At 39.9% G+C, this 14,786-nt stretch overlaps 3 protein-coding genes across 5 annotated transcripts in view; all 3 read left to right on the top strand.

Moving 5' to 3' along the window:
* The first annotated feature begins 452 nt into the window (after positions 1-452).
* dr1 (down-regulator of transcription 1) lies at positions 453-7,325 on the top strand. The gene is made up of 3 exons (XM_037770749.1): positions 453-1,297; positions 2,305-2,468; positions 6,088-7,325. The coding sequence occupies exons 1-3, from the start codon at positions 1,078-1,080 to the stop codon at positions 6,232-6,234; spliced, it is 531 nt and encodes a 176-aa protein (XP_037626677.1). The 5' UTR covers positions 453-1,077; the 3' UTR covers positions 6,235-7,325.
* A 146-nt stretch (positions 7,326-7,471) lies between these two features.
* Positions 7,472-13,595, top strand: LOC119488816 (protein wntless homolog). The gene is made up of 12 exons (XM_037770748.1): positions 7,472-7,648; positions 8,690-8,953; positions 9,048-9,172; positions 9,262-9,417; positions 9,525-9,661; positions 11,339-11,507; positions 11,596-11,693; positions 11,779-11,842; positions 11,933-12,076; positions 12,174-12,257; positions 12,346-12,511; positions 13,147-13,595. The coding sequence occupies exons 1-12, from the start codon at positions 7,543-7,545 to the stop codon at positions 13,245-13,247; spliced, it is 1,614 nt and encodes a 537-aa protein (XP_037626676.1). The 5' UTR covers positions 7,472-7,542; the 3' UTR covers positions 13,248-13,595.
* A 465-nt stretch (positions 13,596-14,060) lies between these two features.
* si:dkey-44g17.6 (guanine nucleotide-binding protein G(I)/G(S)/G(O) subunit gamma-12) overlaps positions 14,061-14,786 on the top strand; it is a 35,782-nt gene continuing 35,056 nt past the window's right edge. For 2 of the 3 annotated variants that reach the window (XM_037769216.1, XM_037769217.1), the window contains exon 1: positions 14,062-14,297. The gene's annotated coding sequence lies outside the window, so the exon portion shown is untranslated. Of the gene's footprint in view, positions 14,298-14,786 lie in introns of all 3 variants that reach the window. The other variant, XR_005206858.1, reaches the window with a different exon arrangement.

Genomic DNA, 14,786 nt, shown 5'->3' with positions numbered 1-14,786 from the left:
ATATAGTGCAGGGTAACAGCTGTGATACACGACTATTACAAGGTGCAGAAGAGACTGTTAAAGGTGAGTATAGTGCAGGGTAACTCCAGTAGCTTAGTCTAAAGTGCACTGTGTGCAACATTATCCGTCCTGCAGACCGTCCTGGGTCTGTCTGTGGAGCACTTGGGGAGCAGCAACCATGTATTGACAATAAACAGACTATTAACAAACACGTGGACTTTTATTAAGAAACATTTCATAAAGATATTCATGAGTTCTTAATATGTATGTAGAGAACAGAAAACAATATAATAAAATATAATAAAATATAATAAAATATAATAAAATATAATAAAATATAATAAAATATAATATAAATGTGTAATTCTCGAAGTGAACGGTAGATGGCGGTAAACCGTAGCTAGGCGACTTCAGACATCACCTTGGTTACGCCCCATGGTTACCGCCCCCATCCGGTCATTGTGTGACGTCGTATCCGGATAAATTTAAGCTAGCTAATGTTTCCCGGAATATAAAGACTGTAAATGAACTGCTGGGAGCTTTAAGATTGTTTTTGACTCATTTGGGTCGATGCAAGGAAGAGTAACCTGCAGTTTTGTGGCGACTTCATTCAGCTCGTCGTCTGTACCTCGCCAACTATTGAGCTATAGTTGTATATATATGTGTGACAGCAGGAGCGGCTCATTGTTAGCCTCACTGTAGCCATGCTCTCACACTTTCACTTGTCTTCTGGGTTACGACTCTCCAGCTGCAGCGACCACAGCTAAGCGTATTTATCCAGTATTCATGTTCTCTTTATTTGCCCTTTAGTGTTTATTGGACCTTTACTTGTCTGTAACAGCGGTGGTCTGCTTGTTTTAACACGTACAAGTCGCTTAACGTTAGTTAGCAAGCCAACCAGCCGGCTAACTTTGAGGAAACATCTCTTCTTTATGACATTTAACCGGATGTTGACGTTGTTGTGACCTGGACAGTCAACTCCAGGAGGCTTTGTGTCGTGGTGGTCTGCTGCTAACGTTGTTCAAGAACCAGGAGCTTTCATTTCTGGTGGTTTTGTGGTCATTTTGCTCTGCCACGATGGCTTCTTCCTCTGGAAATGACGACGACCTGACCATCCCCAGAGCAGCCATCAACAAGATGATTAAAGAGACTCTCCCTAACGTGAGGGTGGCCAACGACGCCAGGGAGCTGGTGGTGAACTGCTGCACCGAGTTCATCCACCTCATCTCCTCAGAGGCCAATGAAATATGCAACAAGTCCGACAAGAAGACCATCTCCCCTGAGCATGTCATCAATGGTGAGCCCCACACTGCTCCATGTTTAGAGGAGAATAGAAAACAACCATTGGCAAGAGGTGGCAACTGAGATCCATAAAATAATTGGAATAAAGTACTCATTCATTACACTTTACTTGGGAAAAATACCAGAAATTGTTTTACACAAAGATTCATATTTAATAAAGATTCTCTTGGCAAGTAGTAAGAAAGCCATACAGACTGATCCTCCAACATTAGACCAAGGGCGGGGTATTGTAAATCAAATATATTGTATGGAAAGACTCACATTTATTTTAAGGCTTGAATTGGAAAAAAAGTATTGAGTACTGGGGAAAAATGGATTGTGTATTTACACCGTTGATTGAAGTGTGACATCTTATATTAAGATGTATTTACAAAAATGTACTGTGATCTGACATTGTAACACCCATGATGACCTCATGTTCCTTGTTCTCAAATAAAAAAAAAGAGTTTAAAAAAAAGAAGAATAGAATAGAAAGCTTTATTGTCATCCCATTAAATACAACGAGATTCACAGTTGCCACTTCATGTCATGTGCTTTAAAACAAATACTTGACAAGACTAAAGGAGGCAGATAAAACATATAACGGGTAAAACACACACACAGTTATAAAGCAAATAAAACAGGTAAAGTAGATGTAAAACATAAATATAAACAGAAGTGTTACACTAGAGGTATAAAATATAAAAAATAGATGTAATGTAAACAGAGGTAATTGCACTTGTAAAATAGGTAGGGTAGATGTAATAGATAAAATGTAGACAAATGTAGTTGCACTTGAGGTGTATGTATTGCATCAAGGATATATTGCACAGACAAATGTATTTCACATTCAGTGTATTAATATTGCACAGATGTATTGTTTGTTCAGTGTCCGAATGGCCCAGGGAAAGAAACTGTATCGAGGGATGCAGAAGGGGGGTGTGCCCCCATCTCCTTGCCGTGAATATGAAACCACAGAGAGTAATCATTTCACTTTCTCTTACTCTTGTATTCACACCACAGCCCTAGAGAGCCTGGGTTTCGCTTCATACATCACGGAGGTGAAAGACGTCCTGCAGGAGTGTAAAACAGTAGCCCTGAAGAGGAGGAAGGCCAGCTCTCGACTGGAGAACCTGGGTATCCCCGAGGAAGAGCTCCTCAGACAACAACAGGAATTGTTTGCCAAGGTATGATTTGAAAAATACTAACAATTCTCCATGTATTGATGCTGTGGATGAGCACCCCCTTTTTTCTGTGCATCTAAAGTAGAGCTGGGGGCTGGAAATCACTGTATGGTAGTTTCAGTGCCCACAAAAACATTGGGATTGCAATTTAGCAATATGTGGTAAATTGTAATCTTGGTGTGTTTAAGTGAAAATGAAAAACAATAATAATATTCAATACCTCTTTTTTTCTATGGGAGTGTTTTAAACACTTTTGGCATGGTCACACCTTGTTCAGAATTTGAAAAAAATAATATATCAGGTTACACATTACAGTTTTGTGTACAAACAGTTAAGATAACAGACAATCAAACATGCAGAGCTATGATTAAACCTGCAGTAGGCAGAATGTTTTTGGCATCATTGGGCACAATTTACATAATAAACTTTCAGCATATTGTAATTCAAGTGTTCTGAGAGATACTGTAACTAGACTTCTGCGCCTCCTCATGGCTCTGTTTTCAGGCTTTTAAAAACCTAGACCAGAGGCAGCTGTCATTCACTCGCAAACTCCAATCAAATGGTCAAACTAGGTAGCGCTGATCAAATATGAATTAATATTCTGTTACTGTAATGCCTATTTAGTGACGTAAAATATTATCAGAAACATCTTGTAGTCTACTGTTTAGATGTAAAATGAGAAAATTTGATGCGGCTGGTGGGCGGTGCTTGGTATTTTCTCAACTGATCTCAACAACATGGTTTACAGCTAAACAGTACACTACATTGTAGTGTACTGTTTAGCTGTAAACCATGTTGTAAACCCCTCAAATGTTTTCAGAAACATCTTGTAGTTACTACAAGATGTTTCTGAAAACATTTGAGGTGAGAAATTGGCATTACAGTAACAGAATATTGATTCATATTTGATCAGCGCTGCCTAGTTTGACCGTTTGATCGGAGTTTGCGAGTGATTGACAGCTGCTCTGATTGGTTGTTTTCCTCCGGTCTGTGAAATCTTATAGATGCCGTTAGGAGCACCGGAGGACACAGAGGCACATGATTTTGCACTACTGTCAGGATACAGTTCCAATTCTACCCACTGCTGCTTTCAGTGCCCACAATAACATTGGGATTGTAATACAGGCAATTTTGCAATATGTGATATATTGTAAGATTGCAGTCTTGGTGTGTGTGCAAGTGAAAAAGTAAAACAGAATAATGATAATAATAATAATAACCATACTAATAATTCTTATTCTTCTTATTGTAGTTATTATATAATAAATACCAATTTTTTTTCTATAGTAGTGTTTTAAACACTTTTTTCGCATGGTCACCCCTTGTTCACAATTTGAAAAAAAGAGTTATTAATATACTGTATTAGTTTACACATTACAGTTTGTGTTTCACTGCACATATGAAGAAATATGAGTATGTATGACAATTAAATATAATTTAATTTAAATGTAACAACCATGAACCGTCACAAGAAGGTGCTGTTTAAACATCTGCTGTTAGTAAGTGTCACAATTGAACACATTGAAGTGTTGTGGTACCTATGGGCAGTGGCTCTGAAGATAGTCATGTCGGAGTCCGGTCTTACAGGTCTTGTAGGTGAGGTGCGCCTCTTCAGAAATGTAACTATGTGTCAGGGCGATGTGGAGACAAAAAAACTGCAATTAATTTGGTTTCTGCAATTAATTCTTGTTTTGTATCTGCTCCTGCAAAAAATGCTAAACGCTTAAAAAAAAAAAATATGCTTCTCAGATTTGAACGTTGTGATCTAGCAAAGCTGTTTCCAATATCGACCTTCTCCTTGCTCAGCTGTTGCCCTCCAAGTAAATGGGAGAATAGAAGTATGTAATAAGAAAATAGAAATCCCAAAATAGCCCATGAAATAAGGAATAATCCCACAACATTCATTATTCATATTCAACATAAATTATTATTAGTTATTCTCAGACTGATATCGCTGTCTGTTATGTGTGGAGGTACTTGTTTACATTAGTGTGGCAGCGGCACTGTCTCCAAGCTTTGAATACCTTTGAATATTTCTCACTGAAGCTTCAAAGCACAAAAATGTGTGTTCAAGACAGCCCTAATAAATGCACAATATGCACGACACATCCATCTAATGAACTTGTAGCAGTGCTATGCTAATCAATAAATATCTCCTTGTAACAACTAATTCATCATAATTCAGCCTCAGTAATGTATTGCAGAAAAGTTATTGTTATAATTTTTCTCATGCCTAAAGGCCTTTTCACACCGGGAATGAAAACGAAACCAAAATGCAAAATATTTGTTGCCGATTTTTCGCATTCAAGCCTTTCACACCAAAGCCGGCACGAATATTCGCAATCCGCGCATTCCACCAAACATTTAAGTTTCACATCGCCACGCAATCCTTGATGCATACGTTTGTTTTCACAATAATAAACCCAAATTCAACTCTATTCACTGGAGACAGGCTCGTTATTATTCCAAGTGCAGGTCTGTGTAGAAGTTACAATGTGGTTGCATTTCCTATGAAGCATGTTATTGTTACGAGTGTAAATATTGAGCTTATTGCACTGGTTTTCATCATTCATGACTGGACTGGATCATATGTAATACATGTATTTATTATTATTATGTGATACATGGCCTTTAATACAAGGTTTAATGGTCAGTTTATAATGGTCATCTTACCTCTGGGGCTCTGTGTTTTTCTCAAGGAAAGACAGTGAGGATAGTTTGAAGCATCGAAGCTTCATTCATAATGTTCACACAGTAATTATCATTACTAACTTACAGAAACATTGCGTGAAATTGTCCACCTTCTCTCTCCCTCACACACACACAGAGTGACTTGCCAGCTGGCACTCACCTGTAACTGGGTGGTCTAGCAGCAATCTGCTCCATCCATAAACAGAATTATGACATTGACGTCCGAGAAAATCTGTTGATACTGTGAGCAAAAGCCATTAGTTTATTGGTTGGTTGGTTTTTATCGGCATCCGAAATTCCCAGAAATCCCAGAGTTTGATGTGAAAATATGCCGGCTCTACACTCCGTTTCCCCCACTGAGCAGAGAAAGAAGCTGAGCTTCCTGCTTTATCACCCATGGCCGTACAGTTCAGAGGATGAGGTTGGCGATGCTGCGCGCATATACAGATTTCGGAAGAGACCAGCGGCGTTGGAAAAAAGCACTTTCAAAAGTACTCGCTGACTGCTAACGCGTTAACTAGCAGTCCAATTACGTGTTTTGTTACCGTCGGCTTTCACACCTGATGTGAACCATACCCGAGTACACATGAACCGTACTCCAGACCACCTTTTCAAGTGGACTCGAGTACGAATCGTGCTTGAGTACGGTACGGAGCGTTCACACTAATCAAACAAACTGAACTTTGGGGTCAAGGGTACTGTGATCCGGACCTGGGTCCCTGATGTGAAAGCACCCTTAAATTGATGTGTGATTTTTTTGGTCTGAAAAGACCTTATCTGAGTCAAATATGAGTAAAAAATACTGTGATATTTGAGTTGCTCAGCTCTAATTTCACATCAGATACCACCATCATGATCCGCTGTAGTCGCCTAATGAGATCTTCATTCTCCTTCCCTCGTCTCATGTCTCTGTTTTGGTTTGACCCTGCAGGCGCGGCAGCAGCAGGCAGAGCTCGCCCAGCAAGAGTGGTTACAGATGCAGCAGGCTGCCCAACAGGCACAGATGGCGGCAGCATCTGCCAGCGCCGCCCAGCAGGCCGGTTCCTCTCAGGATGAAGACGAAGAGGAAGACATGTGATCCCAGGACGCCGTTTCCACTTGTCCGAATCCCTTCCTTGGGACAGCGTTGGCACACAAACCTCCCGGCGCTGTCATCGGCAGAGACATGAGGCGGCCTTGACCGCCGGTATACATCAGTGTAACATGGAGCGTGAACATTGGAATGGACACTGAAGAGAAAGACAAAGGGGGATTTCAAGATAGCCACACGTTCAGACACCAGTATCTGAAAATGATTTGGATTCAGAGGCTGTTAATGAAGTTTTTGTCTCATCTTCCCCCCTTCCCCCCCACCCCCCCAATTATGTCTTGATATTATGTTGTGAGTAATTGTAGCTTTCTGGATGTGTTGTGGACGCTGAAGGCAGACACTGCCCGGGATATGTCAGTGAATTTTGTGATAATGCAGCAAGTGTTCGCTCCTTCAGGTACTGCACCAGATAGCTTACCTATGTTATCCGTTGTACTAGATCACTTTTGGTGGTTTAGGGGAACTGCTTAAGAATAATTTCAGAGCAGTCGATTTCTCCTTTCTTGTGGTTTTGATGGTCAGTTTTACAGAAAGGGTTTTCTCTACCCCCTCTTGGTATATTTGTTCAACAGAGGATCATTTGAGGGGTTGTGAATATAGGATTTTTTTTGTTAAGTAGAGAAATAAATGGAAATTTCTTAGTTAATTTTAGCTCATTCGGATGCTTTATGTTGTATTTCCTTTCTACCTTAAAACAACCACAGTATTGCTAATTAGCTACACCTTTCAGAAACTGTATATTTTTGTCTCATAGAACCAAAGATAGAGGACAGGACAGACTAACAGCCCAGAGTTAGTGTTTTTTAAAGGTGTAGGTGCTACAGTGATTCTCGTTGCTGACTCCAGGTCGGTGTAAACAACGTTATGGATTATTAACCTATGACTTTGTAAGATATCTTTGATATCCAGGCAGAATTTGTTATTTCCCTTCTCTTCGGGTGCAGTATCAAATATTCGCATTGTGACTGTGGTCAATCCTCAGCGTGAAGACAAGTAACCTAGTTGTGATACACATTCACTCACCTATGCTACAAAGTTGTATTCTTTAAGCAATAAAGGAATCATGTTTTATAGACAAATGTTTAGCAAGTTTTTAATCCTAGAAAAACATTATTTTTGTATTGCTCTGAATCGAAACACATGGTGGTTACACACCCCATCCCCCTCTGCACTCACTCTGACTGATGATTTGCGACTCCTGGGAGAGTCAGATGTGTGTGAGCAGGTAGACGAGCAGCACTGGAGCACTTAGCCTATATTGGGACCACAGGCTCACTTTTCCCAAATCTCTTAAAAATGGCAGGAGCGATCATAGAGAACATGAGCACTAAGAAATTGGTTTTCTTGGGTTTGTTTATTCTTGTTTTCCAAGTTCTTTCCATCATGGTTGGAGCATTAATCGGTAAGTAGTCAGAAATTTATTTCTTATAAATTGAATATTGAATTGTTGTAGAAACAGTATTTCTAGAAAGTGACCTACATGTGGTTTGTGTGTTGAAAGCGCACCAGAAATCAATTTATTTGATCTCCCAATGTGCCTAAATAAGAAAGACAAAGCTTTATTCTCTGTACTTTAAGTGTGTAACATTTCGGGGCGTCTATTAACAGAAATGGAATATAATATTCACAACTATGTTTTCATTATTTATTTATTTTTATTATATATTCTAATGGTAATGAAGTGATATTTTTCACCGGTTGTCCACATTAGGTCAGATAATCCTTTATTATATGTTAATATTATATATTAAAGTGTTAAGCAGCAGAAGGACCTGCAGTATCTCTCATTCACACACCGCGGGTGAAGCAGCCTGTCACTGAAAGACCTATTTAATAACGCACATTGTGAACATGCGTCTTTTGTAGTCCATCTTCGGGGCATTGTAGTTTCACCATGGCAGACCGTCACTAACATCCGCCGCCGTGGCACCATAATGACGGAGCCAATGGTGTAAGTGGAGTCGGATTCTCTTAACAACGCGGTTGTCCTTCTGAATTCTCCTTCTCATCTTTCCTTGACCTCATGACATTTTCCATCGAGGTCAAGAAAAAGAGGTTAGGAAAAGACATTAGGAAGTCATTTTTGACTTTTCGACCGCAGCCTGGCTCAAGAGAGAGCCTTTCACATTTTTACGTGACGGTCACCGTAGTTCTCCAACACGCTTGTGAAACTGCGGTAACATGAGCCGCAGAGTGCAAAACTGTGGTACTGCCAGCTGCCGTGTTATAATGGTAAGGATGGCCTCCGAGCAAGGCTAACGGCGTTACGGTTTTGCACTCGGCAGCTCATGTTACCGCAGTCTTCGAAAGGGAGGAGTGAGTGGAGGGGGACTCAGTTGGTTGCAATCTGCAACCACACCACTAGATGCCACCAAATTCTACACACTGTCCCTTTAATAGAACAAACCACATGTCTCTGACAGATTATTCCCCTTTGCCATAGCTCCCAGTCCCACCAGTGCCATTCGCTACTTGGCCACCAAATGCATCAACCGCCACAGGGCACCCGGCTGGCTCGTGCCGTGGGGATCGAATCGGTGCCAGCAGATCCACAGTTTCACTGAGCCTCTGGCAAAAACGCTGGATGCCAACGACATTGTTTTCGCTGTGCACGTCCCTCTTCCCAACAGGGAGATGAGTCCCTGGTTTCAGTATATGCTGGCTGTTCTGCAGTTTGACATCACTTTCAAAATGATCAATCAGATTGGTAAGAGGTGTGACTTTGTCGTAAGTGTATAGGTCCAAGCTCCTCGGTTCTGGTTGATATCTAATAAACTGGATCTCGTCCCTGTTTTGTTTAGAAGATGATGTCATCATCACTATTGATGCTGGCCTGGCATTCCGGGATGATTTGATATCTGAGTGGACCACAAAGTTTCACTCAGTGGAGCAAAGGCCTCTCAGGTGCATATTTGCAGTCCCTAAGGTAAACCTGCATTGAATACATGCAAATACCATATAATATATATAATAATATCTCTGCTTATTAACCTGTAACAGTCCATGCTTTTGCAGACGTATGAGAACGAAGGCCGCTTCTACCACTGTGACCCCATACCATTCATGGAGCTGGGTAGTGTGGCCCACAAATATTTTTTGATTAACCTGCGCTTGCCAGTGAACGACACAGTGAATGTTGGAATTGGAGAAATAGAAGACCTCCATATAGTGGTGAGTATAATTCTTATAATTTAACTTCCTTTATATGTTTTGATTGAATATAAATCTCAAAGCCTGCATGTTTTACATTCAAACATTTAATGTCCCTCTTCTCTAAGGGCATCCACCAGAACGGAGGCTTCACTAAAGTGTGGATCAGCATGAAGACTGTGTTCAGTCCCTGGATATTTGTTGCTACAGTTTGGTACTGGCACAGGATCGGCCTCATGGCAAGACCTCCGGTCCTTTTGGAAAAGTATGAGCCAATAAGAAAACTCAAACCCAACTGCTTTGACTTATAGCCATGTCAAAAATATTGCTAAACTTGAGCATTAAAGTTACAAACAAATGGAACCCTAAAGTGTTCAACATTAGATAAACAAGTTACACATTATGATAAATATATAGTAATTAGGGTTGTCAATCAATTCAAATATTTAATTGTGATTATCTCATGATTGTCCATAGTTAATCACGATTAATCGCAAATGAATCGCCCATTTTGTATGTTCAAAATGTACCTTAAAGGGAGATTTGTCAAGTATTTAATTATCTTATCAACATGGGAGTGGGAAAATATGCTTTATGCAAATGTATGTATATATTTATTATTGGAAATCAATTAACAACACAAAACAATGACAAATGTTGTCAAGAATCCCTCACAGCTACTGCATTTAGCATAAAAAATATGCTCAAATCATAACATGGCAAACTGCAGCCCAACAGGCAACAACAGCTGTCAGTGTGTCATTCATTTTCATTCACATATCTTGAGGTCAGAGGTCAAGGGATACCTTTGAAAATGACCACAGCAGTTTTTCCTCGCCGAAATGTAATGTAAGTTTGGAGCGTTATTTAGCCTCCTTTGCAAGCTAGTATGACATGGGTGGTATCAATGGATTCATTAGGTTTTTTCTAGTTTAATATGTTACCAGTGTCTCCACTCTAGCTTAAAAGTGAGCCTGCTACGTTAATGCGTTAAAGAAATTAGTGGAGTTAAAACTAATTTGCAATAACATGTCATTATTGCGTTAACTTTGGCAGCCCTAATAATAATAAATAAATAATAGGAATAAATTTGACCAAAACAAATAAATCCAAATGTCTTTTATTTTTTCATGTCAAGTTTTGTAAAGCTATTTGTTGCTCGTTAGCTAGCTGGCAGTTAGTTAGTGTGCTGGGCAGCTTGGGGCATGTGATTGGCTGAAAGATGAGGGGGGGGGGCAGGAATTGGTGACAACTCCACTATCATGAAAAGGGACAAAAAGTGATATTATAAGATAAGTAATAGGATTATGAAATGAAATGTGACATGAAATAAAAATGTCACCATGAAAAATACCATTATTAGATACTTTTGGAAGAAAAAGCATTATAATTAAATAAATATAAACTCCAATAAAACACATTAAAAACATAATAATAATAATATTGTTGTTTTAGTAATATCTTAAATTATTTCACAATTTATTGGTTCATTTATGTTTCGCACTTACATTATTTTTATTATTTCATAATGAGTTAATTATTATTATTTTTTTATATTAAACACTTTGGGCCTCCATACCCCTACATCCGTACAGGCTTCAGATACAGACTCAATAAAACATAATCTTTTTTTTAAAGGTATAGAGTGAAGTTATACAACTCAACTCTAGTGCTCTTAAGTTGAACCTCAGAGTGCAGCCCAGGCTCTTTAGTCACTCAGTGCAGAGTTAAAGCTTTAAGCAGGTAAACCTTCTGTCATACTTTCAAGAGGTATTCAGGGCTTCAGGGCGGCATGTTGAGAGCAGGGGTAATGAAAAAATGCTCAGATCTTAAGCGCATGATTGGTCTGGTAGAGCCAGGTCAATACTCTGCCTGCAGCAGAAGGTTACATGTCTTTTAAGAGCAAAGGTGAGTCATTATTTTATGTATTTGCCTTGAACAGGGTGATTTTTGCTCTGGGAATCTCCATGACGTTGCTGAACGTGCCGGTGGAGTGGTTCTCTCTGGGCTTTGAGTGGACGTGGATGCTGCTGTTTGAAGATGCTCAACAGGGCGTCTTCTACTCCACACTCTTCTGTTTCTGGATCATCTTCTGCGGTGAACACCTCATGGTTAGCACCTATTACTTCTTCCCTGCTGTACTTTTTCTCCATACTTTTATGCCAGTTATGACATTTCTTTCAATAACAAATCCTGTAGGACCAAAGTCAGAGGAATCGTCTCTCGGCGTACTGGTGGCAGGTTGGGCTGGTGATGTTCGGCTCATCTATTCTCCTGATATTTGACCTGAGTGAAAGGTAACGACATGACTGCTTTTGATGAGGTATCTTGAATTATGGTTGTATCTTTCTTTAATATGAATGTGCTTTATATCCTATAAAGGGGGGTTCATTTGACCAACCCTTTCTACAGTGTTTGGGCATCAGAAATTGGGACGAAGGTGGCAGTATCCTTCAGATATTTATACTGAATTAGAAAAAGTCTTCCTCATAATGTGGGTCTCTCATCCAGGCCTTTTCCTTGACTGTCATTACAGATGACCTCCATTATTGTCGCAGGGATTTCTGTTTGTCTGTATTTCCTCTCCCTGTGTGCCATGGTGCGTTGTGTGTTCAGAAATATTGGCGGGAAAATACAACAACTTCCTGCAATGCCAGAGGCTAGGAGACTGCGTTATAAGGTTTGATTTGCTTTATTTGTTCAATTTAATATCTGAAACACAATAGATGAAACAATATTCTGGCTGTTTTTTCTTTCACTCTTGCTGGTTATGGCAGGGTATAATCTTCAGGTTCAAGTTTTTGATGCTGATAACTCTAGCATGTGCAGCCCTGACGGTCGTCTTCTTCATCTTAAATCAAGTAGGTATTATCCCTCTAATGATCAACATGGAAATCTATAATTATGTTATGATTTACGATCGTGTCATGTTATGTTATGTTTCACCAGGTCAGTGAGGGTCACTGGCACTGGGGCGACTACACTTTCCAAGTCCACAGTGCTTTTCTCACAGGGATCTATGGCATGTGGAACCTTTATGTTTTCACCATTATCTTCCTCTATGCGCCCTCCCACAAGCACAACAGAAACAAGTCAGGAGATAGTCAGCAAACAGGTCTGTAACATTTAAACTCCATAGTTCATAGAATTATAGGGAAGCCCTGAGAGGCAAGGGAAAAAAAAATTTGGTGATCCATTTTCCAATTCTGATTTAAATAGTTTTCTCTCCTTAAGACCAGGTGAAAATAAAGGTTTTGTCAGGATCATTTTCTCAAGTGTTTGTTGTTGTAATACTCATTTCGGCCACAAGAGGCTGAACTGCACCACTACCGCATGTTCTAAATAGCACTAAAACGCATTCCTGTCCCCAACGGCAGACTAGCGCAGATTAAATTACATTACCAGCCAAAAGAAAGACATGACAGTAATGTTACATAACTTGCTAACACACAATATATGTATGTTGTGTTTAGAGTGCATGGAGTAATTAAAACTCACCTGGGAGAAAACATGAATGCTTTTAGTCCTATTTAGAACATGGAGTAGTGGTGCAAGTCAGCCTCTTGTGGCCAAAATGAGTATTACAACAGCAATCACTGATCCTGGCAAAAGGAAAAAGCTCACCTTTTCTTAAGTCATAAAAAATTTAGATCAGACTTTCTCATTTGCCTCTCAGGGAAAAGAGACATTAACTTTGTAAACACATCAGATGTCCAAATATTTGTCTAAGATGATGTTCATTATTGTCAGATGTGCTGGAGAAGCCAGAAAGCCAAGAGACCCAGCTGACCTGTGGAGAGCAGGGGCCGACAGAGACCTACAGGATCACTGGGAAAGTGGCTGAGGAGTAACGGCCAGACTACCTGCTTTGTTGTGTTATCTCATTATACTGTTTTGAACCACATTAGAAACACTGCAGGCTATAAAGTGTAGACTGTCTAGAATAATATGAAAAAGAAGATGCAATTTGCGCAGGGCCTCATAAGCCTCATATTCACTTAGTGGTAATTGGTAAATTGGTTAATTGTAATTTTGTTTACGGGGGTTAATAGGGCCCACCAACTAAATCTGTGCCTGGGGCTCCTTAAATCGGACTATGCTAATACAGCGCTCTACAGTATCATAATGCAGATTTGTTTTCTGAGGCTCGGGGTGAAATGAGATATCACTAATGTCAAAATAAACATTAAGATTCAACCAAATGTGAGTTCCTCAGTGCACAATGATGTCATTGTGAACAGTACAACAGCTGTTTCTGGTTAATTTACATGTTCATTTTTATTATTTATTATATTATTTTGTAAAAAGAAATATGCTTTTCTTCTTTGCTCTCCCATTAATCCTCTCAGAACACCTCAGATTCATCTTGTGACCCTTTGAAGGGGCCCGACCCCTAGGTTGGGAACCACTGGACTAAACTAACCAAGTGTATACAGTAGTTAAAACTAGCTCCACTTTGAGCATTGATGCATCAGTACTAACACTCTAATTATGTCACACAGCATTATCAAGGATTAACATCTTGTGTAGTCTAATCCAGATATTATCACATGAATGTCTATGAAATATCAAGTAGGGCCTATAGGTGTATATATGTACAGTATGAACAGGTGAGCGGATCCACCACCAGGGGGCGCTGTTGTCTCTTCCAAACAAACAGGAGAGTAAACAGAGTCCAGCAGCAGCTACAGCAGCTCAGCAGCAGCAGATGACTGTCTGTCTCCGTGTCTCCTGTCACTGTGTTCCACATCAGCAAGGCTCAATGTTTGTTTTCTGCGTCGTGAAACTTTTCCTTCGACGCAGGTAGAGTACATTTTGTGAATGAAAGGAGCTCCACTCGCATTATTTCATGGCTCGACTTTGAAAACCACCGAAAAACTCTGTCGGATCCGGGAGGCCAGGTGAGTAAGTAGACTACCAGCACACAGATTACACCAAGAAGCTCTCAGATATACTGTAACTTGCCATGCCAGCTCGGTGTGGACAGTAATTCTGTGGTTAAATAGCCTAATGCCAACTGCGACCTCCAGTCGACCACCATACACAACTTGTGTGCACAAGAAGCAAGTACAATTTTGGGAAAAAAACACTTGAATGTAATGTGTTTTTATCAGGGATATATGTTGCCTGTGTGATTTAATATGCCATGAAATATTTACAGTAGCCTGTTTCAGCTTTAAATGATGTATGTTCTATACATGCACTGGTTTGTTAACAGGTGTTTAAAGCAGCATAAGTGGCAGGTGGGCATACAAAAGAGGAGGAAACTATTTCTGAGAAGTCCCTGAATATCAGGGAGATTTACAAATACCTTACTAGATCAATGGTGACATATTATTCTCCATGGGAAGCCTACCTGTTGTTGTCATGTTTCATAGGCCTACAGCTTT

Source organism: Sebastes umbrosus, chromosome 5 (assembly GCF_015220745.1).
Source record: "Sebastes umbrosus isolate fSebUmb1 chromosome 5, fSebUmb1.pri, whole genome shotgun sequence".
NCBI lineage: Eukaryota > Metazoa > Chordata > Actinopteri > Perciformes > Sebastidae > Sebastes > Sebastes umbrosus.
The sequence above is the reverse complement of the archived record's forward strand: the minus strand, read 5'-3'. Positions and strand labels throughout refer to the sequence as shown.

Bases quoted from the DNA above. Each gene is read 5' to 3' on its own strand.
- dr1 (XM_037770749.1), top strand. From the start codon at position 1,078: ATGGCTTCTTCCTCTGGAAATGACGACGACCTGACCATCCCCAGAGCA. The intron at 1,298-2,304 runs GTGAGCCCCACA...TTCACACCACAG, and splicing joins CCCTGAGCATGTCATCAATG to CCCTAGAGAGCCTGGGTTTC. The intron at 2,469-6,087 runs GTATGATTTGAA...TTGACCCTGCAG, and splicing joins AACAGGAATTGTTTGCCAAG to GCGCGGCAGCAGCAGGCAGA.
- LOC119488816 (XM_037770748.1), top strand. From the start codon at position 7,543: ATGGCAGGAGCGATCATAGAGAACATGAGCACTAAGAAATTGGTTTTC. The intron at 8,954-9,047 runs GTAAGAGGTGTG...TGTTTTGTTTAG, and splicing joins CAAAATGATCAATCAGATTG to AAGATGATGTCATCATCACT. The intron at 11,694-11,778 runs GTAACGACATGA...TATCCTATAAAG, and splicing joins ATATTTGACCTGAGTGAAAG to GGGGGTTCATTTGACCAACC.